Here is a 22975-nt window from a genome sequence, read left to right as displayed (position 1 = left end):
GGGTTGCTCCTGAGCCTGGCCAAGCTGGCCATCCGCGAGTCACGGCACTAGGCGGAAGAGGGCTCTGCCCGAGCCGGCTGCCTGCCCCTTTTCCGGGCATACGTCCGCGCCCAGGTGGTGTTAGAGAGGGACTACACTATGTCCACGGGCACCCTGGGGGATTTCCGGGACCGCTGGGGACCGCGGGGGGTAGAATGCATCCTTGACAAGTTGTTTGGATAATGTTCTGTTTATGTATTATGGTGGAAGGTGTGATACCACTGGTTTGGTTTGTAAATATTATTTTTTCATATAATATTTGAATAGATTAATTTTGATTCGCAGGTAGATCGGGTGGTCAAAAAGGCTTTTGGCACTTTGGCCTTCATCAGTCACAGTATTAAGTTTAGAAGTTGGGAGGTTGCAGTTGTATAAGACGTTGGTGAGGCCACATTTAGAGTATTGTGTTCAGTTCTGGGCACTGTTTTAGAGATGATGTCGTCAAGCTGGAAACAATACAGAGAAGATTTAAGATGATGCTGCCAGGACTAGAGGGTGCGAGCTATAGGCAGAGGTTGAGTAGGCTGGGACTCTACTCCTTAGAACGCAGGAGGTGTATAAGGTCGTGAGAGGAATCGATCAGATAGATGCACAGAGTCTCTTGCCCAGAGTTGGGGAATCGAGGACCAGAGGACATAGGTTTAAGATGAAGGGGAAATGATTTAATAGGAATCTGGGGTAACTTTTTTACACAAAGGGTGGTGAGTGTATGGAACAAGCTGCCAGAGGAGGTAGTTGAGGCTGAGACTATACTAACATTTAGGAAGCAGTTAGACAGATACATGGATAGGACAGATTTGGAGAGATGTAGGACAAGCACGGGCAGGTGGGACTAGTGTAGCTGGGACATTGTTGGCCGGTGTGGGCAAGTTGGTCCGATAGGCCTGTTTCCACACTGTATCACTCTATGACTATGTAAGTCTATATATAAAACTAGAACATGCATGGCCCCATGAATCATCTGAGAACACGCATCGATCCGTGAACCGGCACAGAACACGCATCGATCCATGTATCGCCAGATAACATGCACGTATCTGTGAATACACAGACACGCACGCCTGCATAACACGCCTGGATCCATGAATCCACAAATCCCTGAACCAGTTTACGTCGCGATCAGAAATGGCTGAGGGGACGGGGACGGGAGAGTGTGATGACCACTCGGGCAGGCCAGAGGTCACCAAGTCCTTTACACGTGGGGCATGGAGGTGAGGGGGGGGGATATAAGAGGGGAGCTCAGGGGCAACTCTTTCACTTAGAGGGTAGCCTGTACCTGCACCGAGCTGCTCGAGGATGCTGTAGAAGCAGGGGGTGACATGGTGGCCCTGCGGTAGAGTTGCTGCCTTACAGTGCCTGGGACCTGGGTTCAATCCTGACTATGGGTGCTGTCTGTACAGAGTTTAAACATTCTCCCCGTGGCCCGCGTGGGTTTTCTCCAGGTGCTCCGGTTTCCTCACCCTCTCCAAAGACGTGCAGGTTTGAACATTAATTGGCATGTTAAAATTGTAAATTGTCCCTCGTGTATAGGATAGTGTTAGTGTACGGGGATCGCTGGTTTGCAAGGACTCGGTGGGCCGAATCTCGAAACTAAACTATAGTAAACTCGGTGTAGACAGTCCCAGCTCGCAGGCCACCGAGCAATGAGGGCAAAACAAACAGATCTGTTTCCACACCCTTCATATTTCAATACTTGGGGCATTCACTGAAGTTCTGCTTCCCCCAACAAGGCACCTTGGTCCAGAGGCCCAGAAACTGGATCCAACCCAAACCATCCAATACCCCAGCAACACACAGGAAGCCCAGGACACTCCTGTAGGGCAGGTGCTGCATTTGACGGGCGCAGATAAGATTTACAAGGATGTTGCCCGGACTCGAGGGTCTGAGCTACAGGGAGAGGTTGAGCAGGCTCGGACTACTCAATGGAGCGCAGGAGGATGAGGGGTGATCTTATAGAGGTGTACAAAATCATGAGAGGAATAGATCGGGCAGATGCACAGAGTCACTTGCCCAGAGTAGGGGAATCGAGGACCAGAGGACAAAGGTTTGAGGTGAGAGGGGGGGAAGACTAATAGTAACTTGAGGGGCAACTTTTTCACACATATGGATCAAATTACTGGAGGAGGTAGTTGAGGCAGGTACAATCGCAACATTTAAAAAACAGTTAGACAGGTACATGGATAGGACAGGTTTGGAGGGATATGGGGTGAACGCAGGCAGGTGGGACTAGTGTAGCTGGGACATGTAGGCCTGTGTGGGCAAGTTGGGCCGAAGGGTCTGTTTCCCTGCTGTATCATTCTATGGCAAGCAGGTGGACACAAACAGTTCCCCCACCACCTGCCCCGAACCCTTTACCTGTACGTAGAGGAGGTTGAGCTGCACGGGGTCCCGGGAATCCACGTTCTGGTCAGAGTAGAAGAACTTCCTTCGTAACAGCAGCGTTTCGTTTTCATCGACACCTTGTTCCCGGAATGTACGACTGTGGTCTAACCAGTTCACTGTCAGAGACAGAAACATCAGCCTCTGCTCACACAGACACGGTTTACACAAACCCCCACTAGACATAGGGGCAGAGTCAGGCCATTCGGCCCATCGAGTCTGCTCACACCGAAACTGTATACCCAAATCCCCACTAGACATCGGGGCAGTGTCAGGCCATTCGGCCCATCGAGTCTGCTCCACCATTCCATCATGGCTAATCATGTACACTCCGGAGTTTAGAAGGATGAAAGGATATCTCATTGAAACATATAAGATTGTTAAGGGCTTGGACACGCTAGAGGCAGGAAATATGTTTCCGGTGTTGGGGGAGTCCAGAACCAGGGGCCACAGTTTAAGGAGAAAGCCATTATGAAAGGTATAAAAAGAGAAGAGGTCCTGAAAGAAGAATTTAGGGAGTTAGGTAGAGAGTTAAGGAGAAGGACCGCAAAGGTAACAATCTCAGGATTACTGCCTTTGCCACGCGACAGTGAGAGTAGGAATGGAGCGAGGTGGAGGATAAATGAGTGGATGAGGGACTGGTGCAGTGGGTATGGATTTAAGTTTCTGGATCATTGGGACCTCTTTTGGGGAAGGTGCGACCTGTACAGAAAGGACGAGTTGCACTTGAACTCGAGGGGGACCAATATCCTGGCGGGGAGATTTGCAAAGGCTACTGGGGAGACTTTAAACTAGTATGGCTGGGGGGAGGGGCTCAAATTGGGAAAGCTAGCAGTCAGTGTGTGAGGCAGGAGGCAGAAAATGGTAGCACTCTGAGCCAAAATGTAGGGGAGAGAGAAGAAAAAGAAAATAAACAGAGAATAAGAGATGGTGGGTTTCTTAAATGTGTATATTTTAATGCTAGGAGCATTGTAAGAAAGGTGGATGAACTTAGAGCCTGGATTGACACCTGGAAGTATGATGTTGTGGCGATCAGTGAAACATGGTTGCAGGAGGGCTGTGATTGGAAACTAAATATTCCAGGATTTCGTTGCTTCAGGTGTGATAGAATTGGAGGGGCAAGAGGTGGAGGTGTTGCATTGCTTATCAGGGAAGATATTACAGCAGTGCTTTGGCAGGATAGATTAGAGGGCTCGTCTAGGGAGACTATTTGGGTGGAACTGAGAAATGGGAAAGGGGTAGCAACACTTATAGGGGTGTATTATAGACCGCCAAATGGGGAGCGAGAATTGGAAGAGCAAATATGTAAGGAGATTGCAGATATTAGTAGTAAGCACAAGGTAGTGATTGTGGGAGATTTCAATTTTCCACACATAGACTGGGAAACACATTCTGTAAATGGGCTGGATGGGTTGGAGTTTGTAAAATGTGTGCAGGATAGTTTTTTGCAGCAATACATAGAAGTACCTACTAGAGAAGGGGCGGTGCTGGACCTCCTGTTAGGAAATGAGACGGGTCAGGTGGCAGAGGTATGCGTTGGGGAACAGTTCAGGACCAGTGATCACAATACCATTAGTTTCAATATAATTATGGAGAGGGTCAGAACTGGACCTAGGGTTGAGATTTTTGATTGGAGAAAGGCTAACTTTGAGGAGATGCGAAAGGATTTAAAAGGAGTAAATTGGGACAGTTTGTTTTATGGGAAAGATGTGGAAGAGAAATGGAGGACATTTAAAGGTGAAATTTTAAGTACAGAATCTTTATGTCCCTGTTCGGTTGAAAGGAAATAGTAAAAATTGGAAAGACCCATGATTTTCAAGGGAAATTGGACACTTGGTTCGGAAAAAGAGAGAGGTCTACAATAATTATAGGCAGCATGGAGTAAATGAGGTGCTTGAGGAGTATAAAGAATGTAAAAAGAATCTTAAGAAAGAAATTAGAAAAGCTAAAAGCAGATATGAGGTTGCTTTGGCAAGTAAGGTGAAAGTAAATCCAAAGGGTTTCTACAGCTATATTAATAGCAAAAGGATAACGAGGGATAAAATTGGTCCATTAGAGAGTCAGAGTGGACAGCTATCTGCAGAGCCAAAAGAGATGGGGGAGATATTGAACAATTTCTTTTCTTCGGTATTCACCAAGGAGAAGGATATTGAATTATGTGAGGTAAGGGAAACAAGTAGAGTAGCTATGGAAACTATGAGATTCAAAGAAGAGGAAGTACTGACACTTTTGAGAAATATAAAAGTGGATAAGTCTCCAGGTCCGGACAGGATATTCCCTAGGACATTGAGGGAAGTTAGTGTAGAAATAGCAGGGGCTATGACAGAAATATTTCAAATGTCATTAGAAATGGGAATGGTGCCGGAGGATTGGTGTACTGCGCATGTTGTTCCATTGTTTAAAAAGGGGTCTAAGAGTAAACCTAGCAATTATAGACCTGCTAGTTTGACGTCAATGGTGGGCAAATTAATGGAAAGGATACTTAGAGATAATATATATAAGCATCTGGATAAACAGGGTCTGATTAGGAACAGTCAACATGGATTTGTGCCTGGAAGGTCATGTTTGACTAATCTTCTTGAATTTTTTGAAGAAGTTACTCGGGAAATTGTTGAGGGTAAAGCAGTGGATGTTGTATATATGGACCAGTAAGGCCTTTGACAAGGTTCCTCACGGAAGGTTGGTTAAGAAGGTTCAATTGTTGGGTATTAATGGTGGAGTAGCAAGATGGATTCAACAGTGGCTGAATGGGAGATGCCAGAGAGTAATGGTGGATGGTTGTTTGTCAGGTTGGAGGCCAGTGACTAGTGGGGTGCCACAGGGATCTGTGTTGGGTCCTCTGTTGTTTGTCATGTACATCAATGATCTGGATGATGGTGTGGTAAATTGGATTAGTAAGTATGCAGATGATACTAAGATAGGTGGGGTTGTGGATAATGAAGTAGATTTTCAAAGTCTACAGAGTGATTTATGCCAGTTGGAAGAGTGGGCTGAAATATGGCAGATGGAGTTTAATGCTGATAAGTGTGAGATGCTACATCTTGGCAGGACAAATCAAAATAGGGCGTACATGGTAAATGGTAGGAAATTGAAGAATGCAGGTGAACAGATGGATCTGGGAATAACTGTGCACAGTTCCCTGAAAGTGGAATCTCATGTAGATAGGGTGGTAAAGAAAGCTTTTGGTGTGCTGGCCTTTATAAATCAGAGCATTGAGTATAGAAGTTGGGATGTAATGTTAAAATTGTACAAGGCATTGGTGAGGCCAATTCTGGAGTATGGTGTACAATTTTGGTCGCCTAATTATAGGAAGGATGTCAACAAAATAGAGAGAGTACAGAGGAGATTTACTAGAATGTTGCCTGGGTTTCAGCAACTAAGTTACAGAGAAAGGTTGAACAAGTTAGGGCTTTATTCTTTGGAGAGATATAGACAGAGTTGACGTGGAAAGCTTTTCCCACTGAGAGTAGGGAAGATTCAAACAAGGGGACATGACTTGAGAATTAAGGGACAGATGTTTAGGGGTAACATGAGGGGGAACTTCTTTACTCAGAGAGTGGTGGCTGTGTGGAATGAGCTTCCAGTGAAGGTGGTGGAGGCAGGTTCGTTTTTATCATTTAAAAATAAATTGGATAGTTATATGGACGGGAAAGGAATGGAGGGTTATGGTCTGAGCGCAGGTATATGAGACTAGGGGAAAATATGTGTTCGGCACGGACTATAAGGGTCGAGATGGCCTGTTTCCGTGCTGTAATTGTTATATGGTTATATTTAGAACGGAGACGAGGAAACACTTTTTCTCACAGGTGTGGTGAGCCTGTGGAATTCTCTGCCTCAGAGGGCGGTGGAGTTATAAATAGCGGAATCAGGGGATATGGGGAGAAGGCAGGAACGGGGTACTGATTGGGGATGATCAGCCATGATCACATTGAATGGCGGTGCTGGCTTGAAGGGCCAAATGGCCTACTCCTGCACCTATTGTCTATGTTTCTGTGTCCCTCTCAATCCCATTCTCCTGCCTTCTCCCCATAACCCCTGACACCCATACTGATCATGACCATATCAAAGATAGACACAAAAAGCTGGAGTAACTCAGTGGGACAGGCAGCAAGTCTGGAGAGAAGGATGGGTAACGTTTCGGGCAGAGACCCTTCTTCAGACCCGAAACGTCACCCATTCCTTCTCTCCAGAGATACTACCTGTCCCGCTGAGTTACTCCAGCTTGTTGTGTCTATCGTCGATTTAAACCAGCATCTGCAGTTCCTTCCTACACATGACCATGTCAATCTCTGCTTTAAAAATACTACTCGATGTTTCGGCTGCCGTCTGTGGCAATGAAATCCACAGATTCACCACTCTCTGAATAAAGAAATTCCGCCTCATCTCCATTCTAAAGGTGCGGCCTTTTATCCTGAAGCTGTGCCCTCTGATCCTAGACTCTCCCACATCCACTCTATCCAGACCTTTCACTATTCGGTAAGTTTTAATGAGGTCTCCCCTCGTCCTTCTGAACTCCAGCGAGTACAGGCCCAGTGCCGTCAAACACTCATCATACATTAACCCACTCATACCTGGGATCATTCTCTGCTCCCTCTCCAATGCCAGCACATCCTTCCTCAGATGAGGTGCCCAAAACTGTGCACAATATTCCTAACGTGGCCTGACCAGCCCCTCAGCATTACGTACTTGCTTCAATGTTCTAGTCCTCTTCAAATGAATGCCAGCATTGCTCTTGCCTTCCTTCCACCGACCGCAGCCACACCCCAACGACACTCACCGCCTCTGTACCGATCCAGTTAACCCCCGAGTCTCTGAAATCACACGTCAGCCCACCACGTGGTCTTGGAGTGCCCTCTCTGTTGTACCCACAGCCCCCTAACCCTGTGTGTGAGTACAGAGGCAGCAGTGGGGTGCAGAGCTCAGCACAGTATCATCACCAGACCGGCTCAATGCCCAATGCCTCCAGCCCACATATGTGCGTGTGTGTAGAACTCTATCACTCATTCCCACAGTGACCGAGCATTCTCCAATACTACACATGAAAGTCCTATAAAGCTGTATCATCACTTGCTGACACTACTAGTCAATGCCCCATGGAATGAATGCAAACATAGCATCAGCCATCTTTACCACACTATCTGCTTGTGTTGCCATTTTACCAGCTCAGTTTAATCCCCATCTGCCATTTCCCTGCCCATTTCTACAGCTGGTTATCCTGTTACCTACTTTGACAGCACTCCTCACTATCCAATGAATCCTTGCAATGAAATCTCCTCCCACACTCCAAAGACGTACAGGTTTGTAGGTTAATTGGCTTGGTATAAATGTAAATTGTCCCTAGTGTGTGTAGGATAGTTGCGAATGTGTGGGGATCGCTGGTCGGCACGGACTGGGTGGGTCAAAGGGCCTGTTTCCGCGCTGTATCTCTACACTAAAGTAAACTAAAAAATTAAGGTCTATGTGGGGACACTCCCCGGAATCTCCCGCACGGTCTATGTTCCAACTTCTGGAAGCGATCCCAGTTCCTGTGGGAAAGTGGGAATGATGATCTGTCAACCCATGGTGCCTTGCTCAAACTCTCCCTCAAGCTGGCAGTGGGCACTGCCACTTCTGGAATGTCACCTCCACTAAACCGACCCCAACAGCAGAGAGCCGTGGGGCTACTAATGCCAACCCCAAACCCAGATAGGACATCAGCACTGGCTTCACAATCTAAACCCACACAGGCTGAGCAATCTTCTTCCCATGCACACCATAAGGCACAGTAGCAGAATTAGGCCATTTGGCCCATCGAGTCTATTCTACCCAGACATAGGATGCAGCTCAATCACCAAAAACAGCGCAGTTCTAGACAGCCAAAAGGTAAAGCTGATTGGAGTATTTTATCTTATGGAGTCATAGTCTTACAGCATGGAAACAGGCCCTTCGGCCCAACTTGCCCACACTAACCAACATGCCCCATCTACACTAGTCCCACCTGCCTGCTTTGGGCCCATATCCTTCTAAACCTGTCCTGTACATGTACCTGTCTAAATGTTTCTTAAAAGTTGTGACAGTCCTTGTCTCAACTACCTCCTCTGTATGGAGCTCGTTCCGTACACCCACCTCCTGAGTAAAGATATTGGTTTATGGTCATTCGAGCATGGTAGTGCTGGGGCCGAACACTGACCCAGGGATATGGGCCCAACACTGACCCAGGGATATGGGCCCAACACTGACCCAGGGATATGGGCCCAACACTGACCCAGGGATATGGGCCCAACACTGACCCAGGGATATGGGCCCAACACTGACCCAGGGATATGGGCCCAACACTGACCCAGGTATATGGGCCCAACACTGACCCAGGGATATGGGCCCAACACTGACCCAGGGATATGGGCCCAACACTGACCCAGGGATATGAGCCCAACACTGACCCAGGGATATGGGCCCAACACTGACCCAGGGATATGGGCCCAACACTGACCCAGGGATATGGGCCCAACACTGACCCAGGGATATGGGCCCAACACTGACCCAGGGATATGGGCCCCAACACTGACCCAGGGATATGGGCCCCAACACTGACCCATGGATATGGGCCCAACACTGACCCAGGGATATGGGCCCAACACTGACCCAGGGATATGGGCCCAACACTGACCCAGGGATATGGGCCCAACACTGACCCAGGGATATGGGCCCAACACTGACCCAGGGATATGGGCCCAACACTGACCCAGGGATATGGGCCCAACACTGACCCCCAAATATCCCGTGAACTAACGGCAGCTTACGCTCATCATCTGTGTGGAGCTTTGCCTTCAGCTTCTCCATCTTGCGTTCATCCCGCAACAAGGTCCGGTCCTTCTTCAGTGTACCAGTTCCTTCATCTTTTTTCTCTTCAATTATATCTTGGATCAAAGAGTATTCTTCATAATTGGTGATACCTGAAATGGAGGCAACACAATGAGCCAGTGACACGACGAAAAGCAGAGGGTGAGGAGCGAGGGAGAGGGGAGAGAGGGAGAGAGAGGGGAGAGAGGAGGGGGGAGAGAGGGGTAGAGAGTGGGGAGAGAGGTGGGAGAGAGTTGGTAGAGAGGGGGGGAGAGCGGGGGGAGTATTGTATTTTCTATCTCATCTCTTGTACTCTCTCTCTCTATCTCTCTCTCTCTCTCTCTCTCTCTCTCTCTCTCTCTCCTCCTCGCTCTCTCTCATCCTCTCGCTTCCTCTCTCTCATCTCTAGCTCTCTCTCTCTCTCCCTCTCTCTCTTCTCTCTCTCCCTCTACTCTCTTCTCTCTCTGCTCTCTCTCTCTCCAGAGAGAGAGAGCAGCACATAGAGAGAGCTAGACTGTGAGACCACACATGTCTGAGCTGGGATAGAACATAGAACCGTTCATCACAAGAACGGGCTGAAATCACAGCGGGTCACATGGCATATGTGGAGGTACACAGACAGGGTGCGGCACGGTGGCGCAGCAGTAGAGTTGCTGCCTTTCAGCGCCGGAGACCCGGGTTCGATCCTGACTACAGGTGCTGTCTGTACGGAGTTTGTACGCTCTCCCTGTGACCTGCGTGCGTTTTCTCCGAGATTTCCGGTTTCCTCCTACACTCCAAAGACGTGCAGGTTTGTTGGTTAATTGGCTTGGTATAAAATGTAAAGTTGTCCCTGGTGTGTGTAGGATAGTGTAAATGTGTGGGGGTCGCTGGTCAGCGCGGACTCTGAGGTCCGAAGGGCCTGTTTCCGTGCTGTATCTCTAAACTCAACTCAACTAAACTAAACAGCCGACACGTGATGGTCAGAGACCCTGTGTCTGAATCAGAATCAGAATGATGACAAGACAAATCTGTTCTTCACTGCAGAGGGGAAAGGGTGGAAAGAAAAAAGGAATCATTGTGGAGGAGTTGGGGGCAGTGGGCTTTGGGAACAATAGTTGTCTGATAACTGAGTTGCTTGAGGCACCGTTTAGTTAGGAATCAGGAAGCCTAACGCAACGCTGGCCTTGGTGGATGGCAGAGGGAAGCTAAGGCAGGGTTGATATAACTTCCCAGGACTGGTGAGACAGCACCTGGAGTGATGGGCACAGTGTGATCAGCATGTTTGTGTAAGGACATCGAGTCATAGAGTGATACAGCACGGAAATAGACCCTTCGGCCCAACTTGCCCACACTGCCAACATGTCCCAGCTACACTCGTCCCACCTGCCTGCGCTTGGTCCATATCCCTCCACACTTGTCCTATCCATGTCCCTGTCTAACTGTTTCTTAAATGTTGGGATAGTCCCAGCCTCAACTACCTCCTCTGGCAGCTTGTTCCATGCACCCACCACCCTTTGTGTGAAAAAGTTACCCCTCAGATTCCTATTAAATCTATCCCCTTTGCCTTAAAGCTATGTCCTCTGGTCCTCGATTCCCCTACTCTGGGCAAGAGACTCTGTGTGTCTACATGATCTATTCCTCTCACAATTGTATTGTGACAGTCTTTACGCTTTTACACAGCTGGTTGGCCATTTGAATGTGGGGGGAATGGAAGGGAATGATGGGACTGCCAGCACATGAACACATCGCCATTGAAGTAACAAACTCAAACCCGCTCCATCCGTTAGCGGCCTTTGGGTGGTGGTGAACCGGTGAGGTACTGACCTATCCTGCTGCAGATAGGTACCAGAAGTTCACCAACAGTTTTGGAGTCATCAATCATGACTGTCTTCACAGCTCCATCCAGCATCCGCACCTTCTGTGGCCTTTGCTTCTTCTTGTACTCCAGAACATCCTGCAGGGGAGAGCACACGGCCCGTTATGTGACAGGTCTCTCACGGCAACAAGCTGGCTTCCTCAGGACACTGTACATTTAGTTTAGTTTCGTTTAGAAATACAGCACACAAACAGGCCTTTCGGCAGAGCTGCCAAGTTTTGTCAGAGCATTTCAATATTCTAGTACCTGAAAATCAGTATTTTGCTGAGGAAATCAGTATTATTACACGGTACCATTTTGTTGAAATTTTTTTTCTTTTTTATGTGCGGTCATACCCATGTAAGAGTACAAGAATGCATAACTTTGCTGCCAATTGATATGTCTTCTACGCACCTTACCTGACAGTGCATTCATTGCCATCTCTTTATATACTTCTGTTTGAACGGCTGCTTCCTGCTTTTAGCACCAGTTGATGAGGTAGAAGCCATTTTGGAAGCCTCCCTCTCCTTCCCTCACTCTCTCTCCCTCATTCCTTTCTTACCTCCTTCCCCCTCCCTCCCTCCCTCTCTCCCTCCCCCTTTCCCTCCCTCTCTTCCTCCCTCTCTACTTCCTTTTTTTCTCCCTCCCCCTCTTATTCCCTCCCTCTCTCCTTCTCCCCCCCCGAACAGTCTGTGACCCATAGCGCTGTGGCCATAGCACTATGTGTAAAGCCAATAGCGCTCCAGTTGGTAGTTCTATAATTAGAACCCATAGCACTAAACTGACAGCGCTGTTTAAATCTGTAGTGGGCAGGCAGATCAAAGCTTACAAAAATAATCATCCAGAACTTGAAATTTAAAATACTAATAGATTTAATCGGCTATAGTTTTTAGAGTTACAGTATGACTTTTTATATCCTTGCATTTTTCAAATAGCAAGATGAAACAAGAAGTCGGGCTGATTTTTTATAAATCCGTATTTTACAAAGCAAATCCGTACATCTGTATTCTTATTGCATTTCCCTACAAAATACGGAAAATACGTACTACTTGGCAGCTCTGCTTTGGCCCACCAAGTCCACGCCGACCAGCAATCTGTACAGACAGCACCCATAGTCAGGATCGAACCCGGGTCTCTGGCGCTGTAAGTGCTGTAAGGCAGCAACTCTACCACTGTGCCACCGTGCCACCCTGTGTAAAGCCTGTCGCTGCTGGTGTCCAGTGACTGCTACACTGTGATCACCCGCTGGCTTCTGAAAGCTGCACTTGAATCTGCACAGAACTGTTGTGAAGGAGGTTGTTCCCACTTGGCCAGGCTCCTCTCTCTGTGATGGCACTGAACTGCCACACGCCAGGCTGGTCAAAATAACAAGTATTTTTAGCAACCTGCATATTAACACTATCCCACACACACTGGGGACAATTTACAATAATACCAAACCTGTGCATCTTTGGAGTGTGGGAGGAATCCAGAGCACCCAGAGAAAACCCACACAGGTCACGGGGAGAACGTAGAAACTCCGTACAGACAACACCCATAGTCAGGATCGAACCCAGGCATCAGGTGGTATGCAAAGTGGTGCTAAAGACATCTGGGGGAGATCCTTGTGTGCAAACCGATCCTAACATACATCTTGAAAACATCCACTGATTCCCCAGCATCCACAGTAGATTGTTTCTTCAAACAACGCCAATCTATTGGCCAAACATGATGTTCCTTTCTCAAAATCATGTCCATTCTGCCTGATGAATATTACCTGTGCCACAATATCTTTACAAATTTACTACATTCTCCAAATGACACATCATAAGCTAACTGCCCTGTAATGTCCTGCTTTCTCTCCATTCCTTTTGAATAGCAGAGTTACATTTGGCACTTTGCAATCTACATTGGCCCTTCCCCGAATATCAGCGGTTTCGGGAAGGATGGAAGGTTATTGACCTGAAAAGTGACCTTGTTCCTTCCCCAGTAATGCAGCCTGGTTGCCGAGTGCTTCGAACATTCTCCACATTGCATCGACTATCTCACCAACCCCTACGCAATGGTTTAATTTTCCAAAATAAACCAATGTACAAAATAAGGAAAGATTTACTGGATTTAATGTCATGTTCTCATCAGGGGCACATTTGCTTCTTATGAAGCCTGGAGGCCAAGTCAGTGGATATATTTAAGACAGAGACAGATAGTTTCTTGATTAGTACGGGTGTCAGAGGTTATGGGGAGAAGGCAGGAGAATGGGGTTAGGAGGGAGAGATAGATTAGCCATGATTGAATGGCGGAGTAGACTTGATGGGCCGAATGGCCTAATTCTGCTCCTATCACTCATGATCTTTAAGTCAGTTCAGTTTCGTTTTTGGTCTCGTGGAGTGAAAAGCCTTTAGAGAAGCTCAATAATCCTATCACACTCTGTCACTCTCTTTGTCTTTCCTTCCTTCTTCTGGTTAGGGAGACTGACATATTCTGATGAAGCGAGGAGCCAAGTCTAGTCAACTTGACCAAGGAGAACCATGTTGAGTATAGACGTTGGGAGGTCATGTTGCAGTTGCAATAGACGTGGGTGAGGCCACATTTAGAGTATTGTCTTCAGTTCCGGGCACCATGGAAAGATGTTGTCAAGCTGGAAAGGGTGCAGAGAAGATTTACGATGATGTTGCCAGAACTCGAGGGCCTGATCTATCGGGAGAGGTTGAGCAGGCAGGGTCTCTATTCCATGGAGCACAAGAGGATGAGGGGCGATCTTATAGAGGTGTACAAAATCATGAGAGGAATAGATCGGGTAGACACAGAGTCTTTTGTCCAGAGTCGGGGAATCGAGGACCAGAGGACCTAGGTTTAATGTGAAGGGGGAAAGATTTGATAGGAACCTGAGAGGTCAGTAACTTTTTCACACAGAGGGTGGTGGCTGTATGGAATGAGCTGTCAGAGGAGGTAGTTGAGGCAGGTACTATCTCAACGTTTAAGAAACATTTGGACAGGTACATGGATAGGACAGCTTTAGAGGGATATGGGCCAAACACAGGCAGGTGGGACTAGTGTAGATGGGACATGTTGGTCAGTGCGGGCAAGTTGGGCCAAAGGGCGTTTTTTTTTTTTCTCACTGTATGACTCTAGACAAAGTAGAAGGTTCACACAAGGATGAACAGCTGAATATAGATTTCATCCCCATACTACAGTAAACCAGAAATACATTCCACAAAACCACACCTGAGCCCTGTCAGTGTAATGTTCCATGTTAACCACAGAACATGGAACAGTAAAACAGGGTGGCACAGCGGTAGAGTTGCTGACTTAAGGGCCTGTTCCACGAGCATGCGACCTGCATGCGGCAAGCGCGACTAAACCGGAAGCGGGGGCCGCGCGGAGGTCGAGGGAGTGACGTGAAGTTCGAGCGAAGTCCGCGGGAAGTTCACGCATGACGTACGGTGCATGCAGCAAGTGTGACTAAACTGGAAGCGGGGGCCGCGCGGAGGTCGAGGGAGTGACGTGAAGTTCGAGCGAAGTCCGCGGGAAGTTCGCGCATGATCGGTGGGACCGGCCCCGCGAGGCCTTACGGCTCAAGCGACCACGTTAGGTCACGCTTGCCGCATGCAGGCGCATGCTGGTGGGACAGGCCCTTTAGTGCGCCAGACCCGGGTTTGATCCTGACAATGGGTGCTGTCTGTACAGAGTTTGTACGTTCTCCCCGTGACCGCGTGGTTTTCCACCAAGTGCTCCAGTTTCCTCCCACACTGTAAAGGTGCAGGTTTGTGGGTTAATTAGCTACGGAACAGAAAAAATTTGTAAATAGTGAAAAGGATAGTGCTAGTGAATGGGGTGACTAATCAGCAGGTCAGGCAGCATCTCTGGTGAAAAGGAATAGGCAACTTCTCGGGTCGAGAACCTTCTTCAGACTGAGAGTCATGGAGGTGGACACTGGTTATAGGAAGATGCAGAACAAAGCAGACCCCGCATCGATGATTCTGTACACGTGGAGCCAGGGTCACACTAACCCAAGATAGACACAAAGTGCTGGAGTTACTCAGCGGGCCGGACAGCATCTCTGGAGAAAAGGAATAGGCGATGTTTGGGGTTGAGGAAGGGTCTTGATCTGAAACGTCGCCTATTCCTTTTCCCCAGAGATGCTGCCCGACCCGCCGATTTACTCCAGCACTTTGTGTCTATCCTCACTGTTATCTAGAGACTGGTTAGTGTTTTTCCCCGTTCTGGTGTTTTTGTGCCTATCCTCAGTTTAAACCAGCATCTGCAGTTCCTTCCCACACATTTCATCATCCCAGCCCCCTCCATGTTTACCCCATGTACATGTTTACCCCGTGTACATGTTTACCCCGTGTACGTGTTTACCCCGTGTACGTGTTTACCCCGTGTACGTGTTTACCCCGTGTACATGTTTACCCCGTGTACGTGTTTACCCCGTGTACGTGTTTACCCCGTGTACATGTTTACCCCGTGTACATGTTTACCCCGTGTACGTGTTTACCCCGTGTACGTGTTTACCCCGTGTACATGTTTACCCCGTGTACATGTTTACCCCGTGTACATGTTTACCCCGTGTACATGTTTACCCCGTGTACATGTTTACCCCGTGTACGTGTTTACCCCGTGTACGTGTTTACCCCGTGTACGTGTTTACCCCGTGTACCGTGTTTACCCCGTGTACATGTTTACCCCGTGTACCGTGTTTACCCCGTGTACATGTTTACCCCGTGTACGTGTTTACCCCGTGTACGTGTTTACCCCGTGTACATGTTTACCCCGTGTATGTGTTTACCTCGAGTACATGTTTACCCCGTGTACGTGTTTACCCCGTGTACGTGTTTACCCCGTGTACATGTTTACCCCGTGTACCGTGTTTACCCCGTGTACATGTTTACCCCGTGTACGTGTTTACCCCGTGTACCGTGTTTACCCCGTGTACATGTTTACCCCGTGTACGTGTTTACCCCGTGTACGTGTTTACCCCGTGTACGTGTTTACCCCGTGTATGTGTTTACCTCGAGTACATGTTTACCCCGTGTACGTGTTTACCCCGTGTATGTGTTTACCTCGAGTACATGTTTAGCCCGTGTACATGTTTACCCCGTGTACATGTTTACCCCGTGTACGTGTTTACCCCGTGTACATGTTTACCCCGTGTACATGTTTACCCCGTGTACGTGTTTACCCCGTGTACATGTTTACCCCGTGTACGTGTTTACCCCGTGTACATGTTTACCCCATGTACCTGTTTACCCCGTGTACGTGTTTACCCCATGTACGTGTTTACCCCGTGTACTTGTTTACCCCATGTACGTGTTTACCCCGTGTATGTGTTTACCCCGTGTACGTGTTTACCCCGTGTACATGTTTACCCCATGTACCTGTTTACCCCGTGTACGTGTTTACCCCGTGTATGTGTTTACCCCGTGTACTAGTTTACCCCGTGTACGTGTTTACCCCGTGTACCATACTTACCCCTGTTGGGGTGAGACTTACCCCATTGCGGAGCATGTAGTAGTCCAAGGTGCGGCCGGATTCCAGCCAAATCCCCTTCCTGGGATCCTCATCCGACAGGAACAAGCCGTAGTCGGAGGCTGGAGGCAGGAGGGAAGAGAAGCTGCAGGTCAGTTGGTCAGTCCGTGTGCACGTATGGACACGTGTGTGCACGCGGTGGAGGACACGTCACCTTGCCCGTTCCTCTCATTACACACGGCTCATTGCAAAATGTTGCAACGTGCCTGCTCCACCCTCTCCCCACCCCTCACCTCCATCCCCATCCCCCGCTTGTCCCCCTCTCCCCCTCCCTCCCCACCCTTTCCATCCCGTCCCCAGCTCCTCTCTCCCCATCCCCCGCTTGTCCCCCTCTCTCATGTCATCAGTGATAGGAGCAGAATTAGGCCATTCGGCCCATCAAGCCTACTCTGCCATTCAATCAAGGCTGATCTAACTCTCCCATTCTCCTGCCTTCTCCCCATAACTCCTGACACCCGTACTAATCAAGAATCTATCCATCCCCTGCCCCTTCACCTCCATCCCCATCCTGCTCTCCTCCCCGCCCCTCCCTTCCTCCCTCCGCTACTGCCCCCCCCCCACCCGTACCCGGTCCCCGTGGCCTGACCTTGCCCGGTTTGTGCCTCTTGTACGCGCTCGCGGATGATGCGGCATGCGTCGTACACCATTGTGGACGGCTCGAACTGCATGGTCTTGATGACATTGCACTGGCGGACGCAGATCTTCAGCGAGATGGCCACCATCGTGGAGACTCACCACACCTGGCGGAGAAAGGCGTTACTTCACTACAGATACAAATCTCCCTTTTACATCACGTCTCTACAGCATGGTTAATGGGCCTCGGATCAACGGAGCGAGGCTGGAAACTGACCCTTCAGCCCATCGAGTCCACGCCGACCTGCGATCCCCGCACATTAACACTGCCCACCAAGCCAATTTACCTACAAACCTGTACGTCTTTGGAGTGTGGGAGGAAACCGAAGATCTCGGAGAAAACCCACGCAGCTCACAGGGAGAACGTACAAACTCCGTACAGACAGCACCCGTAGTCGGGATCGAACCCGGGTCTCCGGCACTGCAAGCGCTGTGAGGCAGTGACTCTACCACTGTGCCACCGTGCCGCCCACAGTGGGTCTGCCCACTTTCCCCAAGTGTCCAGTAATCTGCGGTACAATGACTGTGAAGCAACAAGGGCTCCAGTCACAGTGAACGGTGGTATGGAGGAGGATCAGTGTCGATCCACCAACTTGGCATCACGATCAGCACAAACACTGCGGGCCGAAGGGCCTGTCCCTCTACTGTTCTATATGTTGTTAGAACCATAGTAACTGGGCCTACGGATCATCTGGCTCCACTGGTCACCAGCTATCACACAGCTCAGTCCGCCTCGGCCTACCTGATCTCCCAGTTGCCAAACACTTTAACTCCCATTCCCACACTGACCTTTCTGTCCTGGGCCTCCTCCACTGTCAGAGTGAGGCCCAGTGCAAATTGGAGGAACTGCACCTCATATTTCGCTTGGGCAGCTTACACCCCAGCGGTATGAACATTGACATCTCTAACTTCAAGTAACCTTTGCTTTCCCTCTCTCTCCATCCCCTCCCCTCCCGAGTTCGATGAGTTTCACTGTCCTTCTGATCAATATTACTGATTATCTGCCTCATCACCTTCCCTTCAGCTAACAATGAATCATTCTCCTTATCCACATCTGCTTTGATCTGTCCTTTCACATCTTACCCTATCTCCAGTTTCCCTCTTCCCTGACTCAGTCTGAGGAAGGGTCTCAAAATGAGACATCACCCATTCCTTCTCTCCAGAGATGCTGCCTGTCCCACTGAGTTACTCCGTCATTGTGAGTCTATATTCGGTGTAAACCAGCATCTACAGTTCCTTCCTACACACTCAGCACAAGAGCCCATTTGTCCAACACCCCATAATAAATAGATATTAGTGCCAGCTGAAATGCAAATGACTGACAACACTGCTCACACTGAGGGTGGTCAGTGCCAGGCACACACAGCCGGGAGAGGTGATACAATCAGATATGATAGTGGGGTTTAAGAGATGTTCGGATAAGGAAAAACATTGCAACGTTGAACGTTTAAGAAACATTTAGATGGGTACATGGATAGGGCAGGTTTAGAGGGATATGGGCCAACACAGGCAGGTGGGACTGGCGTGGATGGGGTAGGTTGGTCGGTGTGGGCACGTGGGACGATGGTAGCTCCATCCAAGACGGCAATAAACTCCAGAGAGTTTTGGACGCAGACCAGCCCATCAATCAAACCAACCTTCATTCCATTGACTCCATTCAAGGCAAGGCAAGGCCAGCAGCATCATCAAGGACTAGTCGCACCCCGGCCACTCCCTCTCCCATCGGGCAAAAGGTACAGAAGTGTGAAAACGCACATCTCCAGATTCAGGCTCAGTTTCTTCCCAGCTGTTATCAGGAAACTGAACCATCCTACCACAACTAGAGAGTAGTCCTGAACTACCACCAACCTCATTGGAGACCCTCAGACTATCTTTGATCGGATTTTACTGGCCTTATCTTGCACTAAACGTTATTCACATTGTTCCCCTTATCATGTATCTGTACATTGTGGATGGCTCAATTGTAATGATGTATTGTCTTTCTGCTGACTGATTAGCACACAACAAAAGCTTTTCATTGTACCTCGGTACACGGGACAATAAACTAAACTGAACATTTATGACTGTAAAAGGATATGCAGGGAACGGATGTAAATGGCCTCTGTTTAGGTGGATAAGAGATGGTCTTGGCAACATGTTCAGCACAGACATTGTGGGCTGAAGGGCCTGTTGTGTAGGAAGTAACTGCAGATGCTGGTTTAAACCGAAGAGAGACACAAAAAGCTGGAGTGACTCCACAGGACAGGCAGCATCTCTGGAGAAAAGAAATAGGTGACATTTTGGGTCAAGACCCATCGAATAACCCCGGCATTCCCTCGCTCTCTATCCCTACCCCACCCAAGTCATACCAACTTCGTATTTTCACCCAACAAACAGCTAACAATGGCCTGTTACCATTGTTACTCCATTGCATATGTTTCATTTGTTGTTCTATATCTCTCTACATCATCGTCTATATCTCTCGTTTCCCTTTCCCCTGACTCATCAGAAAGGTCTCGACCCGAAACGTCACCCATTCCTTCTCTCCAGAGATGCTGCCTGGGTTACTCCAGCTTTATTGTGTCTAACTTCAGCCTGTCTCCGTACTGTGATGTTCTACGTACATCCATCAAAGGCCAACAATCAACTTGTTACCGACCAGCATGTCCCAGCTACACTAGTCCCACCTGCCTGCACTTTGTCCATATCCCTCCAAACCTGTCCAGAACCAGGAGCCACAGTTTAAGAATAAGGAGCAAGCCATTTAGAACGGAGGCGAGGAAACACTTTTTCTCACAGACAGTGGTGAGTCTGTGGAATTCTCTGCCTCAGAGGGCAGTGGAGGCGGGTTCTCTGGATACTTTCAAGAGAGAGCTAGATAGAGCACTTAAAAATAGCGGAGTCAGGGGATATGGGGAGAAGGCAGGAATGGGGTACTGATTGGGGATGATCAGCCATAATCATATTGAATGGCTGTGCTGGCTCGAAGGGCCGAATGGCCTCCTCCTGCACCTATTGTCTATTGTCTTTCCATGTACGTATCTAAATGTTTCTTCAACGTTGGGATAGTCCCAGCCTCAACTACCTCCTGTGGCAGCTTGTTCCATACACCCACCACCCTTTGTGTGGAAAAAGTTACCCCTCAGATTCCAATTAAATCTTTTCCCCTTCACCTTCAACCTATGTCCTTGTCCTCGATTCCCCAACTCTGGGCAAGAGACTGCACTCCAAGGATTAAAGTCCTGGCCTGTTCAACCTCTCCCTGTAGCTCAGGCCCCCAAGCCCCGGCTACATCCTTGTAAATCTTTTCTGCACTTTCCAGCTTAATGACCAAAAATGTACATGATGCTGCAAATGACCAACGTCTTGTACAATATAACATCACATCCCTCTGTAGCTCAGGCCCTCAAGTACCTCTTCATGGTCATGAAGGCTGTGAATGAACTGGAGTCCAGACAATCTGCTGATGCAACTCAGGCCCTCACTTAGAAGATTGAGGGGGGATCTTATAGAAACTTACAAAATTCTTAAGGGGTTGGACAGGCTAGATGCAGGAAGGTTGTTCCTGATGTTGGGGAAGTCCAGAACAAGGGGTCACAGTTGCCTGCAACTGGTCCAAAACTCCGCAGCGAGACTCCTGACGGGCACCGGAAAAAGGGACCACATCACCCCGATCCTGGCCTCTCTCCACTGGCTTCCTGTGCGGTTCCGTATAAACTTCAAAATACTCCTCCATGTCTACAAAGCCCTCAATGCCCCCTCCTACAAAAAAAGTCTTCTCACCCACCACTCCACCTCCAGGTCCCTCAGATCGGCCGACTTGGGGCTGCTGAATATCCCACGGTCTAGGCATAAGCTCAGGGCGACCGCACCTTTGCGGTTGCAGCCTCTAGACTGTGGAACAGCATCCCCCGTCCCATCAGAACGAACAACCCCCTCCATCGACTCTTTTAAGTCAAGACTAAAGACTTATCTATACTCCCAAGCCTTTCCTGACATCCTCTGAGTGAGGGCTACATGTATATATGTATGTAGTCTGTTTTGTTGTACTATTCTTATAACAAATGTAAAGCACTTTGGCCAACGAGAGTTGTTTTTTAAATGTGCTATATAAATAAATGTGACTTGACTTGACAGTTTAAGGATAAGGGGGAAATCATTTAGGACCGAGATGAGAAAAACATTTTTCACACAGAGAGTGGTGAATCTGTGGAATTCTCTGCCACAGAAGGTAGTTGAGGCCATTGGCTATATTTAAGAGGGAGTTAGATGTGGCCCTTGTGGCTAAAGGGATGGAGAGAAGGCAGGTACAGGATACTGAGTTGGATGATCAGCCATGATCATATTGAATGGCGGTGCGGGCTCGAAGGGCCGAATGGCCTACTCCTGCACCTATTTTCTATGTTTCAGGCTCTGTTTCGTGTTGCTGGCTGATTCTGATGAAGAATTTAAAAGATACCTTCTGTATTCAGACATGATTTGATTAATTCAGGCAGCAGATCATGAGAGGCATAGATCGGATGAATGCAGAGTATTTTACACAGAGTAGGGGAATAAAGAACCAGTCGGCATAGGTTTGATGAGAAAGATTAATCAGCATCCCTGATGCAAGATTCAGGCAATGGCCCATAATTGTGACACAGTGGGTCTGATCTAGACCAGTGCTGTGTTTCTACAGCAATGATAGAGATTTCATCTTGAATCACCACTGGCCTCAGCAGGGATGAGCCCTCAACTCCCAACATTCACACTACCAGGGAATGAAAACAGCAACATAATGCAGATGCTGGAAATCCACAGGAACAGAAAATGCTGGAATCAGTCAGTGGTTCAGACAACATCCGAGGAAACCTGGTTCTTTCCACACAGATAGGGCCTGGCCTGCTGAGTCTTTCAATCCACAGGCTAAATTTGAAACAGGCATTACAGAGGAATGACAATGCAGAAATTTTAATTGTACCAGATAACAAACTCTTGGGAAGTTGTAGAAACAAGGAATTACTGTTGGAGAGGGTCCAGAGGAGGTTTACAAGAATGGACACGGGGATGAGCAGGTTAACATATGATGAACATTTAACGGCACTGGGCCTGTACTCGCTGGAGTTTAGAAGGATGAGGGGGACCTCATTGAAACTTGTTGAATAGTGAAAGGCTTGGATAGAGTGGACTTGGAGAGGATGTTTCACTAGTGGGAGAGTCTAGGACCAGAGGGCACAGTCTCGGAAAAAAAGGATGTACCTTTAGAAAGGAGGTGAGGATGAATTTCTGTAGTCAGAGGGTTGTGAATCTGTGGAATTCATTGCCACAGCCGGCTGTGAAGGCCAAGTCAACTGATAATTTTAAGGCAGAGATAGATAGATTCTAGTACGGGTATCAACCATTATGTGGAGAAGGCAGGAGAATGGGGTTGAAAAGAAAAGATTGATCAGCCGTGATCGAATGACAGGGTAGACTGGATGGGCTGAATGGCCTAATTCTGCTCCTATACCTTATGAACTTATGAAATGTAGATGGTGATTAATACATGGATAGGTCAGGTTTGGAGGGATATGGGTCGAACGCAGGCAGGTGGGACTAGTGTAGCTGGGACATGTTGGCCGGTGTGGGCAAGTTGGGCCGAAGGTCCTGTTTCCACACTGTATCACTCTATGACTATGACACACAAAGTTGGAGTAAGTCAGCAGGTCAGGCCACATCTGTGGAAAACATGGATCGGTGACATTGCAGGTTGAATGCATTTTCCAGACATTGTGGGGGGGAGGGGGGGGAGGCAGGACAAGG

General features: G+C 48.4%; 1 protein-coding gene across 5 annotated transcripts in view; it reads right to left on the bottom strand.

Annotated features, from left to right (window-relative positions):
- Positions 1–22975, bottom strand: part of tln2 (talin 2) — a 310927-nt gene that overhangs the window by 179408 nt on the left and 108544 nt on the right. For 4 of the 5 annotated variants that reach the window (XM_033014900.1, XM_033014898.1, XM_033014899.1 and 1 more), the window contains exons 3-7: positions 17169–17322; positions 16547–16644; positions 11044–11173; positions 9198–9350; positions 2395–2537 (exon numbers count right to left, since the gene is read on the bottom strand). In XM_033014900.1, the coding sequence (XP_032870791.1) occupies positions 2395–2537; positions 9198–9350; positions 11044–11173; positions 16547–16644; positions 17169–17304 (660 nt within the window). In that variant the 5' untranslated portion in view covers positions 17305–17322. Of the gene's footprint in view, positions 1–2394; positions 2538–9197; positions 9351–11043; positions 11174–16546; positions 16645–16736; positions 16742–17168; positions 17323–22975 lie in introns of those variants that run through there. The other variant, XM_033014903.1, reaches the window with a different exon arrangement.

This window comes from Amblyraja radiata, chromosome X (assembly GCF_010909765.2).
Source record: "Amblyraja radiata isolate CabotCenter1 chromosome X, sAmbRad1.1.pri, whole genome shotgun sequence".
NCBI lineage: Eukaryota > Metazoa > Chordata > Chondrichthyes > Rajiformes > Rajidae > Amblyraja > Amblyraja radiata.
This window is presented reverse-complemented; position numbering and strand designations above follow the sequence as displayed.